This window comes from Oryzias melastigma, linkage group LG12, assembly GCF_002922805.2.
Source record: "Oryzias melastigma strain HK-1 linkage group LG12, ASM292280v2, whole genome shotgun sequence".
NCBI classification, from domain to species: domain Eukaryota; kingdom Metazoa; phylum Chordata; class Actinopteri; order Beloniformes; family Adrianichthyidae; genus Oryzias; species Oryzias melastigma.
This window is the reverse complement of record NC_050523.1, coordinates 18,931,091-18,946,129: the sequence shown is the minus strand read 5'-3', so window position 1 is coordinate 18,946,129 and position 15,039 is coordinate 18,931,091. Positions and strand designations below refer to the sequence as shown.

At 39.2% G+C, this 15,039-nt stretch overlaps 1 protein-coding gene across 1 annotated transcript in view; it reads right to left on the bottom strand.

Moving 5' to 3' along the window:
• Positions 1-1,201: 1,201 nt before the first annotated feature.
• musk (muscle, skeletal, receptor tyrosine kinase) overlaps positions 1,202-15,039 on the bottom strand; it is a 31,094-nt gene continuing 17,256 nt past the window's right edge. The window contains exons 9-17 of the mRNA XM_024298756.2: positions 14,350-14,613; positions 14,044-14,222; positions 12,903-12,926; positions 12,714-12,802; positions 9,644-9,818; positions 9,273-9,453; positions 9,006-9,197; positions 7,547-7,695; positions 1,202-4,764 (exon numbers count right to left, since the gene is read on the bottom strand). Coding sequence (XP_024154524.1) covers positions 4,031-4,764; positions 7,547-7,695; positions 9,006-9,197; positions 9,273-9,453; positions 9,644-9,818; positions 12,714-12,802; positions 12,903-12,926; positions 14,044-14,222; positions 14,350-14,613 — 1,987 coding nt within the window. The 3' untranslated portion in view covers positions 1,202-4,030. The remainder of the gene's footprint in view (positions 4,765-7,546; positions 7,696-9,005; positions 9,198-9,272; positions 9,454-9,643; positions 9,819-12,713; positions 12,803-12,902; positions 12,927-14,043; positions 14,223-14,349; positions 14,614-15,039) is intronic.

Below are 15,039 nucleotides of genomic sequence, written 5' to 3'. Positions count from 1 at the left end.
TGAGCAACAAATCCAGTCTTGAAATGTCCTAAATATTCCACAGTCAACTGTCAGTTCTATCAGAACAAAATGGAAGAATTTGGAACAACTCAGCCAGGATGCTGAAAGTCTAAAGAGGTCATAGACTTTCTGCAGTCAGTTGCTGCAGAGCTGCAACCTTCATATGACCTTCAGATCAGCATGAGTACAGTACACAGAGAGCTTCATGGAACGAGTTTCCATGGCAGCAGCTGCAACCACACATCAACAAGTACAATGTAAAGCGTGGATGCAGTGGTGTAAAGCACGCCGTCACTGGACTCTAGAGCAGTGGAGACGTCTTCTCTGGAGGGAGGAATCACACTTTTCTATCTGGAAATCTGATGGACCGTCTGGGTTTGGAGGTTGCAGGAGAACGGGACGTTTCAGACTGCATTGGTGGAGGAGGAATGATGGTGTGGGCTTGTTTTTCAGACCCCTTAGTTCCAGTGAAAGGAACTTTCAATGCTTCAGGAGGCTAAAACATTTTGGACAATGCTCCCAACCTTAGTGGGAACAGTTTGGAGCGGGCTCTTCATCTTCCAACATTTTTGTGCACCAGAGCACAAAGCAAGGTCCATAAAGACATGGAGGACAGAGTCCTGAACTGAACGCCATAGAACACCTTTGAGATGAATTAGAGCAGAGACTGAGAGCCAGACCTTCTCCACCAACATCAGTGTGACCTGACCAATGAGCTTTTGGAAGAATGATCCAGAGTTCTTATAAATACTCTCCTCAACCTTGTGGACAGCCTTCCCAGAAGAGTTGAAGCTGCAATAGCAGCAAAAGGTGGAGCAACATCATATTGAACTCTGGGTTAGGAATGAGATGGAACTTTAGTTCAAATGTGAGTAAAAGCAGGAAAGCCAATACTTGTCCACATGCATCAGGTAACTCCAACCCCCACACAACCTGTTAGTTCAAATACACATTAGGTACTACATGCTGCATTAACATATACATGGGCAAGTTAATGGCTCATCAGTGACCCACCATGACACAACAATGGGCTCTCGGACTAGAGGGGGGGAACTCTTCCCTGCGCAAATTTGCGCAGGCTTAGGAATTCTAGTTTTTAATGTTACATGCATCAATGCAAATTATCCCACAACAAACTGATGTACTATAACAAAGCAATCATTTATTCAGACAAAATCCAAAAAAATAAAGAGTCCATAAAATATTGTTTTATTTAAAATGTACCAAGTGGGAATTTATTTAGACTTGACAAATATGGTAAATAAAACTACCATAATAACCAGTTTATCCTGTTTGTTAAAATAAACGTGTATTTTTGAGTCTGAAATCAATTTTAGTCAACTAACTTAATATTTTCTACAACAAATTCCATTGATGATTGATAAACTATCAGAACAATCAACTCATTTGTAAAATTTAAAACTAACAATAAAACAAAAGAAAAAGAAATTGAAAAAAAAGAACAATGCCCCAAAATGGAATAACTTTTCACTAAAATAACCAAACACAAAAGAGTTAAAGTGATTGTGTGTGAATGTGGAATTAGTTCAAAGTGACTCGATCACAAAAGTTTGTAAATACACAACACTTTGTTGGATTTCCTGCACGTTGTCAGTGAAAAATCCGTTACCCTCATGATGTAGTCTTCCCCAGTTTAAAAAAAAAAGGAGTTAGGAAAACTGTAAAGTTGACATCACAATAGTTGTTGCACAAAGCTCTTGTGTGTTGTTTCAATTACAAGAACACATGTAATCTGCATGCAAAGTGCATATAAGAATCAGAAAAAAGAACAAGTATGGTACAATAAAACCCAAGAAGTAATTGCAGTTATTAACCCTTTAACACTGGAGATACCGCCGGCGACACCTAAATAACACACGCTCTGACATACAGATGCTCTACGACTGTTTTCCTGATCAGCAGGAACCAGTTGATTCTGATGTGGCTTTCATATCAACTTTGGAACGATATACAAAACCTTTTGAGCATTAATTATTACGTAACAACTCAAAGTCGCTTTTCTCCACAAAAAAGTCCATTAATTTATGAGAATTGCGTAAAATACTTCAGAACTCCCTGGAAATATGCTAATTGTGTAAACGGTTAAATCGTTACGGTAGTTGAAAGAATGTCAACAGTGAAGCTAAAGCTCAAGTGTTAAAGGGTTAAAAAAAACACAAAAAAAATTAAAACTATTTATATCAAATATACCCAAAATTCAAATTATTTACTTTGGTACTCAACAGATACAAAGTATTTGATGGACAACCACTGTTAAACCAAGTGAATAAAAAGAAATATTAAGTAAAAAAATAAAAACGTCACACAAAATATTGGTAATTTAAATAGGGTGTACATGTAAAGGAAAACATTAGATTAGTGATTTGGATTCCAGACACACACTTGTTTCAAGTAGGGGTGCAGCGATTAACCGACTTAATCAATTAATCAATTTCTATTCCTACAATCCAACCAGATCAATCTGTCTGAGGCAAGTTCTTAAAGAATTGTTTAAAAATGAAAGAAATTGACTATATAAATATTGGAAAACACAATTTTTAATGCACTGTTGGTTTATTCAACTATAACATAAAAATGACTATCACAGTGGACAATGATCAAGCCATCATTACAGTCCAATCTGTGGAAACGCTTAGAACAAGGGTGTCCAAAGTCAGTCCTCGAGGGCCGGCCTCCTGCTGGTTTTCCAGAAATCCTGCCTTATCTGCACCTTATCTGATTACCTGGATCAGATGTGTTTAGCCGATAAGGAGTTTCACTGGCAGGTTGGTTGGAAAACATGTAGGACACCGGCCCTCCAGGACTGACTTTGGTCACCCCTGGCAAACGTAACCAGTTCCATTGGATTTGTGTGTGTGTAATTCCTGATTTTGTAACTTGTGTCTGTATTTGTGTAACTACTGATGGAACTATTTTCTCTCCATAGTACAATGTTCTTATTACGTTTGTATTATTTTTGTGTTGATAAACAACCATGTGTTGAACTTTATGATAGATTTGCCATTAATTCTTGTCTATTTGCTTATTTGTATACTTATGCCTTGTTTCCTCTGAGCGATCAAGACCGGACTGGACCAGGCCGGCCTGGACTTTTGAACATTTCCATTTCAAAATTAACCTGTTTAGCAGGACAGACTGGTACCATTTCTGGTCCCCCGTTGGTCATAGGTCCATAGAAAAATGGTATGGACCTATTAGGGCGGAGCTTCTGTCATCACACGATATAACCCATTGATTGGTCGAAAAATTTTATAACTACAGGAAGCGTCCAACCAGCGCTTTTCCCAACTCAAGATCCAAAGCAAAAGTTTTGTCCTCTTTCTTTTCGGCTGGATTCTTCTTCACCCCCCGCTATGATAAATTATTTTCATATAGTATTCCTCCTTATTCGCAGGGGTTGGGAATCGAAGACACACCGAATAATCCACGAACACAGAGACAACCTCATTTGACAAACTGACATTTGAAGTATGACTCAACATAAAGAGTTTTTTTTTCTTTTAATTCAGAACAATAGACTGTTCTGCAGCGTAGAGACCAGATTCATCCGTAATAAACCCCTGCTCCAGATTATAATTATCCTCTGCAGTTATCTTTTTAATATTCCGTCCGTCAGCTGATACAGCTTCTCTTTTGCTGTAGTCGCACCATTTTGCACAGCTACGTCATCGGTCTACATCCCACATTCGCTTTGATGGTCCAACGCTCAATGGAAGCCCTCATTTGAATTGCCCAGACCATTCTAAACCGGCCAAGAGGGGACTGGTCTGGTCCATACCGCTCAGTGGAAACGAGGCAGTATTTTCTTTACTTTTGATAATCTTGCAGGAAATACAAGAAATTTGGAAAATTTCACCTGCACTGTTCAGTACCAGGTATTCATCTCTGGTTAAACTTGAAGTGAATTGAATTAAAATTAACCAATAAGAATTGTGTCAGCAACCACAAATCATGGTATAAATCAAATTGCTACACCCCTAGTTTCAAGGCAACATATTCCTTTCGTGATTTATTGCACAGGAACACACATTTCTGTAAAAGCGTTGCATTCAGACTCAGTGTCTGTATTTGTATTCAGTTTGTTCTGATGCATGCGTTCCAGGATCCGGTGGATGCTGCTAAAGCTCGGTCTGTCCGAGGGTTGTATGCTCCAACAGAGCCGCATCAGATTGTACAGCTCTAGAGGACAGTTCTCTGGACAAGCAAGAATCTGGCCGTCCCTCACATAGTAAATGACCTCCTCGTGACCCATTCCATAATACGGCTGCATCCCATGCGAGAAGATCTCCCATAGCGCCACTCCGTAGGCCCAAACATCCGACTCTGTTGTGTAGCGGTTGTAGAAAATGGACTCTGGGGGCATCCAGCGAATAGGAATGGCATCGTTCTCGTTGGCTTTGTAGTAATCAGCTGAGTAGATATTCCTCGAAAGTCCAAAGTCCGCAATCTTTACCACCATTTCCTCCCCTACCAGACAATTTCGGGTTGCCAGGTCACGGTGGACAAACTTGCGTTCTGAAAGGTAGGCCATTCCAGCCGCAATCTGCTTGGAAATTGATAACTGCTGCACACAGGAAAGAGATCCCGCCTCCAGATCGGAGGAGAAACTGCGGTTGGAGATGCTGGGACAGCTGAGGGTGTGCATGGAGCGGCTTGGAGAGCGGCGACGCAGGAACTCGTTGAGATCGCCATTAGCCATGTACTCAAACAACAAACACATGGGCTTCCCCACAGCACACACACCTGTGGAGGACATGAGGACAGCTGTGCTTTATGGCGAGGATAAGAGAAGCAGAACAAACAGAGTTTATATCCACATAAACACAAACTTTTTTTTTCTTTTTAAATAGTGAAAAGATGTTTAAGCAGCTCCAGGTTTTCCACAACCAGTAAAATGGTTCACAGTTAAAGGTAAATAATTTACTCAGCCATGACATAAACACAGATGAGGCCATTTGCAGTCTCGTTCATTTACTCACAGGAGCGTAGTCTTAGCAGATGTATGAAGTATACACTACGTACTGCTAAATCTTGTTTTTGGCAGAGCTGGGGAACCTGAAAATTGGACGTGAAGGGTGGAAGCTAGGCAACTCAATTTGATGGATCACACTTAAGATGAAAAAAATCATGACCATGTTCTGTTCCCAAAGCAAATATGCTCAAATGTTCAAAAATAGTAATTTATTTAGTCTAATGCTGCTATCACACCAAACGCAGCAGACACAGCAGAAGCGTCAAGTTTCAATGCTAAATCAATGTAAAGATGCGGTTAGACCAATCAGGGACTCATCTTTGGGCACGTGACGTTTTCAGTGACTAGATCAAAGGGTAAAAATAAACATTCAAGATGGCCACTCGAAGCAAGGATTTTTCGTCCATAACTTCCAACCATTTTCTTAACCCACAGGGGCTGGAGGGTTCCCGGAAACGGTTCCAGTTCTATTGGGTGAAAGAGGGATACACACTGGACAGATCACCAGCTGGTCACAGAGCTCATAGGGCTGGATCGACGGCTACGCCAGCCAGCCGCCCGGTGGATAGCTTGGCGAGCTAGTGAGCTCTGCTCTTCTGGCTTGCGGATAGCCATCGCTGCTGTCCAGGTGGCTTTCAGATCCATTGAGGTCTACCACTCAGGCTGCGGATCCCTGGGCAGTGGAGCCCGCTCTGCTTGCCCGCTGACGATAGCTGCCCGGAAAGCCACCACAAGTGCCATCTTACTGCGCGGGATCGCTCTAGCTTCTTAGGCTTATGGTGTTTTTTCTTATTTATTTCTCAGCTCTTGGGTTAATGCACAAACTGGGCCACAGACAGGCAGAAGTACGTTTAAAACGGCTCTCAGGTGCAGCTATCACTGCATGAGTGAAGGACATCGCACCTGGAGAGACACCTGAAAGATCTGGTGAAAGTTTTGCAATGCATGCCAACAACAAACCTAAAGAGGGTTTTAAACTATTGTAGTAGGAATGAAATGGACCCTGACGTTTCCTTCACACTAGGATAGACTTGAAGGGTTGGATCAAAATGGGCAGGAAATACAGATTTTATCTTCGCCCTCATGTGATTTTCCTTTTCTTTAGCCCACTATCAACACCACAGCCGAGACTGAGGAAGATCAAACCACCTGGAACAATCACTCACACTCAGATAAATGTCATTTAAAAGCACAAACATACACTGGGGGTATAAACTACACACCATAACCTTAGCAGTGCATAGTTTGGAAGAGAATACTATAAATAAAATTCCAAATAATAAAATACAAAATTGAATTCTGTACCTTTGATAGAAATGAAATAAACCAAAAGAAGTTGTCTCATTCATATTAACAGACAGGAAGTAAATGGTTCAGGGACAAAACCATAACCATCTGACCTGTAGCATTCTTCCAAATGCATCAGTTCTTAACTTGAAACAATAGTTTTTGTGTCAAATATAAACTTGCTAAATAATTTTGGAGTTGTTTTACTGAAAGCATTTCAGGTCATGTGGTGAAGGTTATTGTCCTTCTGGTTTTCTTCTTCAATCAACTTGTTATTTCTCAACTCAGGGTGAAGCTGAAACTTTATGTTAACTTAATGATGTCTTTAGGTCAGTAGTGATTAAAAATAAATGAGGTTTGGATGTCACAAGGAGTGGAAGGAAGTACATTTTCCTATACTGGTAAAGCACTGAAGCTGAACCAGGAAGTAATCCCAACACAGCAACCTTGATTTATGACCAAATGATGAATTCTAAAGCTTAATTACATTGGCATCCAGGTCATCCACATTAGGGAACGCAATGATATACTAACAATCTATTGCAAACAATCCACCCTACAGATTGGGCAGACACTATTTGAAGTCTATTTTAGTCTTCTATGTATAGAAAATTACAGGAAGTGATTAAGTCATGACCGGTCACAGGTGCAGTAGAGTTTTAACAGCGACTGCCCTCCATCAAAGTCACTTTAAAGACCATTTCACAAGCCTTGAAGTTGATCATGTTTAGGAGCTATAAACTCTAGTTTTTAGTTCAACAGACAAAACATTTTGGTCAGGATAACTTATTGTTAGCAACAAAACCCTGCATGGTTTATCCCTTCATGTGTTGCTGAAAGTACATTTGGATGTCAGCTGTTTGCTTTTAGATAAGATAAGCAGGATTAATGGAGATAAACTTCAATAAAAGACATGTTTTACTCAGGCAAACCAAAGCACATTAGTTGTCAAGGAGACTGTATTTACTGGAAAACAGTCCAGTCTTAAGTAGTTCTATGAAATTGCAATAAAGACCTTAAAAAAGATTTGGGAGAAGTAAAGAGTGCAAGTGTCTATTACCTAAAAATGTCCAAAAATGTCATGACATTGACTTGTCCAATATTGTCCTCTATCTATTCTAAAGCTTTTAAATATTTTCTTTCTATTCATTCTAGTGGTTCAGTATCTGTTTTCCTCATTCTTTCTCCCTCAAGGATTTTCTCTGATCCATTCAACATTCAATGTAAATTCCAGCTGTTCCTTTCTTTTGTTTTGTCCACACTTACCTAGAAGTTTAACAATGTTGGGATGGTCGAATTCAGCCATGAGTGCCGCCTCTCTCTGGAAGTCATTCTGCATGTCAGCGGACGCTTCCTCCTTTAGCATCTTCACAGCCACCATTGTGAAAGGCTCGTCTGGTAGGAGGCTTGGTGCTCTGTACAAAGAAACATTTAGTCCTGCTTTTTGGTCAAGACAGTGTCTCCTCAAAGCTACTGGAACATCTACAAAGACATTAAAGTACAATATTTTCATAAGAAATTGATCCTTTTAGCAGCTACATACGGAAGCAAATGTGGAAGTGTGAAGGCCATGTAACACTGCTACGCATTTGTCGCATATTGCATGGATAAAAGTGAGTCATACGTGAATATATGTGGAAAAAGAGTGATCTTTTACGTGAAATTTTCACAGATGTATCACAAGTAAACCATGTTAAAACCGCAGAAAATAAACCACGCAAAGAACACCTAAACCCGCACGTCATTGAATTTCTTCACTTTGACATTCAGAGCACGGGAAAGAAATCACATCACGTGAGCACCTGCTCAGACCCTCACTGTACCTTTTTTTTTCAATTAAATACTCAGATTCCCTGGTCTGCACCAGTTCTAAGTCAGCTGCTATGTGCCAAGGTAGGGGACCCCCAGCAGGAGCCACAACTAGGGAGATCCTTAAGAAGGGCCCGTCTAGAGATGCATCTGCGACCTCTGTACCCAGCCCCTCCCATGACCCTCCTTCTGCATGGTCCAAGACAGACCTGACCTCAACTACAGACGAGCTGGACAGGAGGATCGGAAGACCCCTACTCGGTTTAACCCTTGTGCTATCCAAGGCACTTTAATGTTGGGAAAATACACAGTTTTACATAACAGTCAACTGTTGTTTTTAAAGAATAATTTGTTTTCTTTACAATGAAAACTTGATTATCCAGAAAACTGGTATGACCTCTAGCAGTTTTCAGTTAGTTTTAAACAAACAGATTCAATGTTAGTTAAAGTTTTTGACAGATTTTTGAAGTTTTTAATCATGAGTCAGGTCCTATATTTTTTCTCTCCCATGAAAGAGATCGTTAGGGAGAAATGTGTTTACTTCTCCAGAGCTCTGAGTGTGAGTCCTGTAACAGATCTGCCTGCGACTCCTTTTGCAGTTGCTGCTAAAATGACAAGTGTCCCAGTTTAGTCATGCTGTCCTCCCCACTGTCTTAGTGTCTCACCCCTTAACTCATTTCCCCTGCCTGCCTGACCAAATGTTATCATCTTCTCTGCACTTTGACACCATCACACATCCAGAAGATACTAGCACACGTCTTTAAATCAAGTTTTTTTCTGATTTAGAAATATGTTTGGTCTCTAAATGTGATTTTCTTTTAATTTTGTGTTTGCCTATATGGGTTTGGAGGGTTCTTGTTCTAGAGAATCTTTGGTCCAGATAATGGATGCAAGTGTCTCCATTCCCTTTTCTCACCTGGCCTGAAAAACCCTTCCAAAGGCTCCTTCTCCGATGTCCCGGACATACTGAATATTATTTCTCGGGTACTCCAACGCCAGCAGCTTGGAGTTCAGCAGCAGAGGAACGCGCTGGTACATGGGGTTGGGATGGAGTCGATCCAGCAGCAACTCCGACGGCAGTGCGCTCAACGCTGGCGTCTTCATCTCTCTTTTGACAGAAAGTGAGACGAAAGGCTAAGACCTGATTCTGCAAAGACTCAAGAACTTCTATTGTGTCAAAGACCTTTTTCGGTTTCTCCAATGCTTCCTCCGCCTGTGGCAGCTGATGATGACAATGGAGAGAACGGCTGCGATCGCAAATGAGGTCAAGACGATCACGATGACGGACATGGAGTACGCAGGAGAGGACACGGAGGTCGTGGGAGGAAGAAGAGGGATCTGCCTTGTTGACTCTGGTTTTATCACTGAAAGAAACAAAGAAACACTTTCAGAAAGATTAATACAAGGTTACTGTTAAGTACTTTTAATTGACAACTCATGGCCATTTTTCACACCTTTTTGGGCAGTTTTTTTATATACATATTTTGCTTTACAAGGATGTTTTTTGGATTAAGACCAAAAAGAAGAAAGACTGAATGAAAAACTAAAATCAACCTGGCGTTACGATTGTTTTCCCACATAGTGGCACAGTACAGTATTCCAAGCGTATGCTAGGGTTGGAGGTGTAGCACCAAGGCCTGTCACTGATTCCACCAGGGTTCCTACAGTGGTTGTGAGAGTTCTTCAGCTCTGGAATAACGTCCACAGACAGACGATGTTGGTGAGGGACCTGCAAGAACAATAGAAACATAATATTTTGATCAACTTTCTTTTTTTAGGAGTAAAATTGTATACTTTCATTTAGGTTGCCTGCAACATTAGATGGAACAATGGCAAGAGAAAACAAGTAAACCTGGTAAATCTTTTTTTTTTTTTACCTCATTGGCAGATTTTTTTGTTTGTTTATTTAAAGAAAATCTGCCAACGACTTATTTCTAAGGGGCCTGCTTTTGCAGTGTAGCATCACTCTTCTTATTTGCTCAGCTGTGTGCTATAATATTTAAAGTCAGTAACATAACTGTGTTTCGTCTCCTTGTTAGACTGACGGAGAATTTCCAATACTTGTATCATAGAAGCCACAATCAGCTTGTGTCTGTTTACAGACCATTAAGTCACTGGACTTTCATAGATGATGATGACAAATGGCATTTTCCGTTATTTTTGGACGTAACTTGCCGGTTTTAACCTTCTTGGCACCAGTCAGAGGACAACACATTAAGCAATGTCCTTGATGCATTAAGCTTTAGCAAGGAACGTGCTGAATCTTACATTCCAGCTCAATGTTTCTGGATTAATTTCACAGTGACTCTGTTACAATCACAGTTCAGCTGCTCAGTATTTGAGTTGGCAGTTCCACTCTAGGGCATAGTGAGGAACCCTCTAAGCTGTCCCACAGCAGGGTATTTGGCTGCTGGTTATTTTCCTGTACACATTCTCTAAACTCTAAGATTCTGAAAGTCTCAGTCCGATCATCTTTTGATTTTTTGGAAAGTTGTTCCCAGTGGTCAATTAATTAGAATATGCAGTTTTTAGCCTAAATTAAAACAAAAATCATGGGTTGTTTTCTAGAACAGTTTCTGCAGAGCAGCACAGGTTTATTATAAATTTGCCTCTGAGTTGTGGGCAGAGTAAGCCTGCCTCTACTTCCCGACATCCATCTGTCAACATGCTTGAACATACGGTCCTTTTTCTTTCTTAAAATTTCTAAATCTTTAAATTCAAATTCAAAGAAACCAATCCATTAAACAGTCTTAGCATTCAACGACTGGGCTAGAAATACATTTGTTCTAGCTGAATTACAATTAGAAGTTATCCAATGCTTCTTCAAACGTCACCAACTTGTTTCACAAGAATCTGCTGAGTGTGTGCCTGCACTGAGTGGAACATGTGCGTGTGAAAGCTAATTGCTTCCAGAGGCAGGATGTGACACAATGAGCCTCCCTTCTCTCTTGCTCTCCGCTAAACTGGCAAACATACATAGAATCACAACACTGCACAGAAGAGGACTAACAGTTCACCCAAACAGACCCTCTCACGGAGCAAAGCCGTAAAAACATGAAGAGCCTTTTGGGCTGCAGGGACTTTGTGTGTGTGTGGGTGTATTTGTTACATTGTTGGAGCTTTAGGGTACAAACAAGTTTCTTAGCCTCAAATTGCTTCTCTGTGGAAGTGTAGCCCCAAATTAATGAAGAAAAAGACAATATTTGTGCTCATTGGCGTGTTTATTGTGAAGGTGTGGTTTCCTAAAAAGGAAGCCATGCCCTCTGTGTCTCCTTAGGTGCTGTGCCAAAAAACAAATGGCTGCCAAGTGCTGACTTACATTTATGAGGCCAGAGTAAAGTCACTTAGGAGGAGGTAATGACTGTATTTGGATGACTGGAGTGTATTCTTTTCTTCATTTCCCTATGATTCAATTACAACTTGCGAAAAAAATATGATGTTCCCGCCCGAAAATATTGGGAATAATTTCAGTTCTACACTTTTCCATTTATTTCAACTAATTCAAATGGTTTCTTGCTAAAAAATACATTACTCAACTCTCAAAAATGATCAAAAAAATGTCTAAAAAAACAAGAACTTCTAGAGAGTAAGAAAAAAGCAAGAGTACATTAAAGATTACCTTAAATGATTGAAAAAAATCCATGTTTCCTTAAATATTTTGCATCAAATATGTACACAAAAAAGCAATTGTTTTGCTAAACATCGTTGACAAATAATGGTAAATGTCTAAAATTCTTTCATTTTACATCACTTATATTAAACATGTACAGTAGCTATAATGTTTCAATCATAAATATGTTGAGAAAATAAATTAACCTATGAAAATAAAAGATAACAGCATTTTTATCTTAACTACTCTGCCAACGGACAAGAAAACAGTGGTAGGAAAAGAATTAAGTTATTTAATTAAAAATTACTAGACATTGCATCCAAACTTGTTCCTAACTTAAACCTAACATAACCATCCATATCATATTTGATACATCCATTTGTGAGACCTGCTATGTCATTAGTATTATAAAACTTTCCTTGCACGTTTTCTGCCCTGTAGTTCATCATCATTCCACTAGGGGCAGTAGAAGGGCTTTACCTGCTCATTTCAAAATGGCTGCTTCCATGAAATCTCAAAAACACTTTGGGTGGGGAAAAGTTTTAATAATTAAAAAAAAAATGTATTGGCAGAATAACTCCTCTATGGTTGTTTGTTTTTAAATGACCACTTTTAGTATTGAAATAATGCAAAATGTGTAAGAAACTAATTCTTATAATACAGTAATTCCATAAAACGTGTGTGGATTAAATTTGAGACAATGAGTAAATGGTGCTTTTTCCTTAACATTGCTGTGAGGAAAAACTTAACCAACGACCCAACCAAATCTATATCTATTAAAAATGATATTGTATTTTTTTATTGGGGATTATATTGTGTGTTTTAAAACATTCAAAAACATTTGGCATTAGTAACTATTTGGAATCGTAAGATGACCTTTTTTTAATGGAAGAAGCATGTAAACTTTTTTTCATTAAACATAGAAATAGGCTAAAGGAGGTTACAGCCTCAATCTCATTTTTCTTTTCATCGTCTGTAAAGCAGCAGAGCGTGACAAAACGTAAACATTAATACCTGTTGGTTCCAGGGCTGACACGGTATCCCCGACCTTGTGATGTTCACACCGCCTTGATAGAAGCGCCCTCTGTCATTGTAACAGGTTGCTGACAATCAGATCAAAACGCAGTTTGTGTCAGTTAAGCTTTCATAAATGAATGAATAATAGTTGTGTGACATGAGGGCTTTATCCTTTCATATACTTACTTGTTATCTCATCTTTGTTCAGATCTGAAATGAAAGAAGACAATATTATGTTTTTGAGTCAGTATGTTAAGTGTCCAGTTCAGCATTGCAAAGTGGACTCAAAAACACCTTTTCTTAGTTTTGTTTTTTATTTTTATTTCACAGATTTTTTTCCAGGTGTTATGTAGCTATAATATCTGTTTGTTTTGTAGATTAAATTCAGCACTCACCACTTTTTAAAAAAAGCACTTTTTATTCAATTGCATATTTTTCACTCTAATTTAAAAAAAAAACAATTAAGTCTTTTATCTTTTTTAATTTGGCACCTGGTTGTTTCCGTAGTTTGCTGGATTCTTTGTGCATTCACTTTGTAGTGAACCACAACAGGGTTCACTTGCAAAACAACTAAAACTCTTGTTTAAAGTGTAACAAAGTTGGCCTAAGCCTCATGTCCTCTGAGCGGTACGTTACAGTATGGTCCAGTTTAGAATTGGACCAGGTAATTCAGGTAAGAATTTTCTTTAGAAGTTGGACCGTCACGGCTCATGCTGGGTGAAGCTGACAACAACAACAGTGGAGGTCATCCAGAAGCTAATTTTTTTTTTTTTTTTTTGCTTGGTATTTGGTTCTTCATACGTATTTAATGTTGTTTGAGAGATGATTGATAGCAGAATACCACAATGTCTTTATTGTTTTAATGATCAATTTCAACACTAGCTCCGACTGTTCCATTTTTCTATGGATTTACAGAGATTTTTCATTAAAAGTGGCCACTAGAAGACAGGTTGCCAAGGTGTAAACTCAGATTTAGAGTTCAGATTAACTTTAACACCTGCTTGCAAATCTACTTTTCAAAGAAACAGACATATCCAGACTAAACAGCCATGGTGAGAATACCCCGTAAATTAAGTTTATATTGCAGAACAACCATATGAAACACTTTGTTCCACAGTACACACACATGCATGCACACACCTGCAAAATCTGGCACACTCTCTGACCCTCTTAATGGCCTCATTAGGATTAGGGTCAACACACCACCCTGACTGAAGCCTCATCATACAAACACTAGACTAAAAGCCGCTCTGTTATCTTACAAACAGGCATTCTCTCATTCTATAAAAAGACTCTTCACAATGCCTCAGTCAAGTCTATAACTTACCTAAAAAAGGAACATGTGTGCAGGCATCTGGGTCTGCGTGCAGACTTGGTAAAGGACATTTGAGCAGCAAATGTGACCCCAAGACAGAGTCAAAGAGCTCTGGCTGAACTGACCGGCTGCCTTCAAGTACCAACCACTCCTTATAGCAGTACAACTCTTTTACTGCCAGACAATGTTCTCTGTTTTGAGAAAGAAAAATAATTTAGTTTATTTTTTTTCATGTATGTATTTTACAAAGCAATCAATTTGATTTATGACTTAATTTTGCATCCCCAAAGGTTGAGCAAAGACAGACAGGCAGGCTACCTGCACACTGGCTTAGGAGAGGGCCCCAAGCCTGATGGGTTGCAGTTGGGGAAGGAGGAGTGGCACAGCAGTGAGAGCAGGGCAGGGCTGCACAGCGCGCCGAGTCCTTCCAGCTCTGTCCACCAGCTCCGAACAAGATACTCCTGCATGTCCTCGGGATCCGAGAGGGAGGAGTTGAAGAAAACCAGAAAATCGTCTCGTAGAACAGTTCGGCAAACATCCCCGCGGTATGCACTGCAATAGCCAGAGCTGCTCTTAAAGAGCCTGTGGATAGAAGACACACCGTTTCAATAAACCAGCAATCAACAGTCAGATTTGGATACTGATAATTTTAGCAAAATGAAAAAAAAAACAGTAAGAAAATTTTCATGAAAAAAATATTTAGCCTTTTGGTATAAGTTGCTGTAATCAAATATAAACTTAAGTGTATTTATGATATTTGTTATGACTAATTACTTCTAATATTACCTTAAAATCCTTAAAATATTTGTTGATATTTTTTGATGAAATATTTACACCATCTTAAAGATGTGTGCATCTAATTTGGGACAGTGAGGTATCATAGGGAATGTTTTTTATAGTACAATAAAATATATATTACTATAGTACATTATAAAATATATAATATAAATTTGGAATTCATATATTTATACATACATATATATATATATATATATATATATATATATA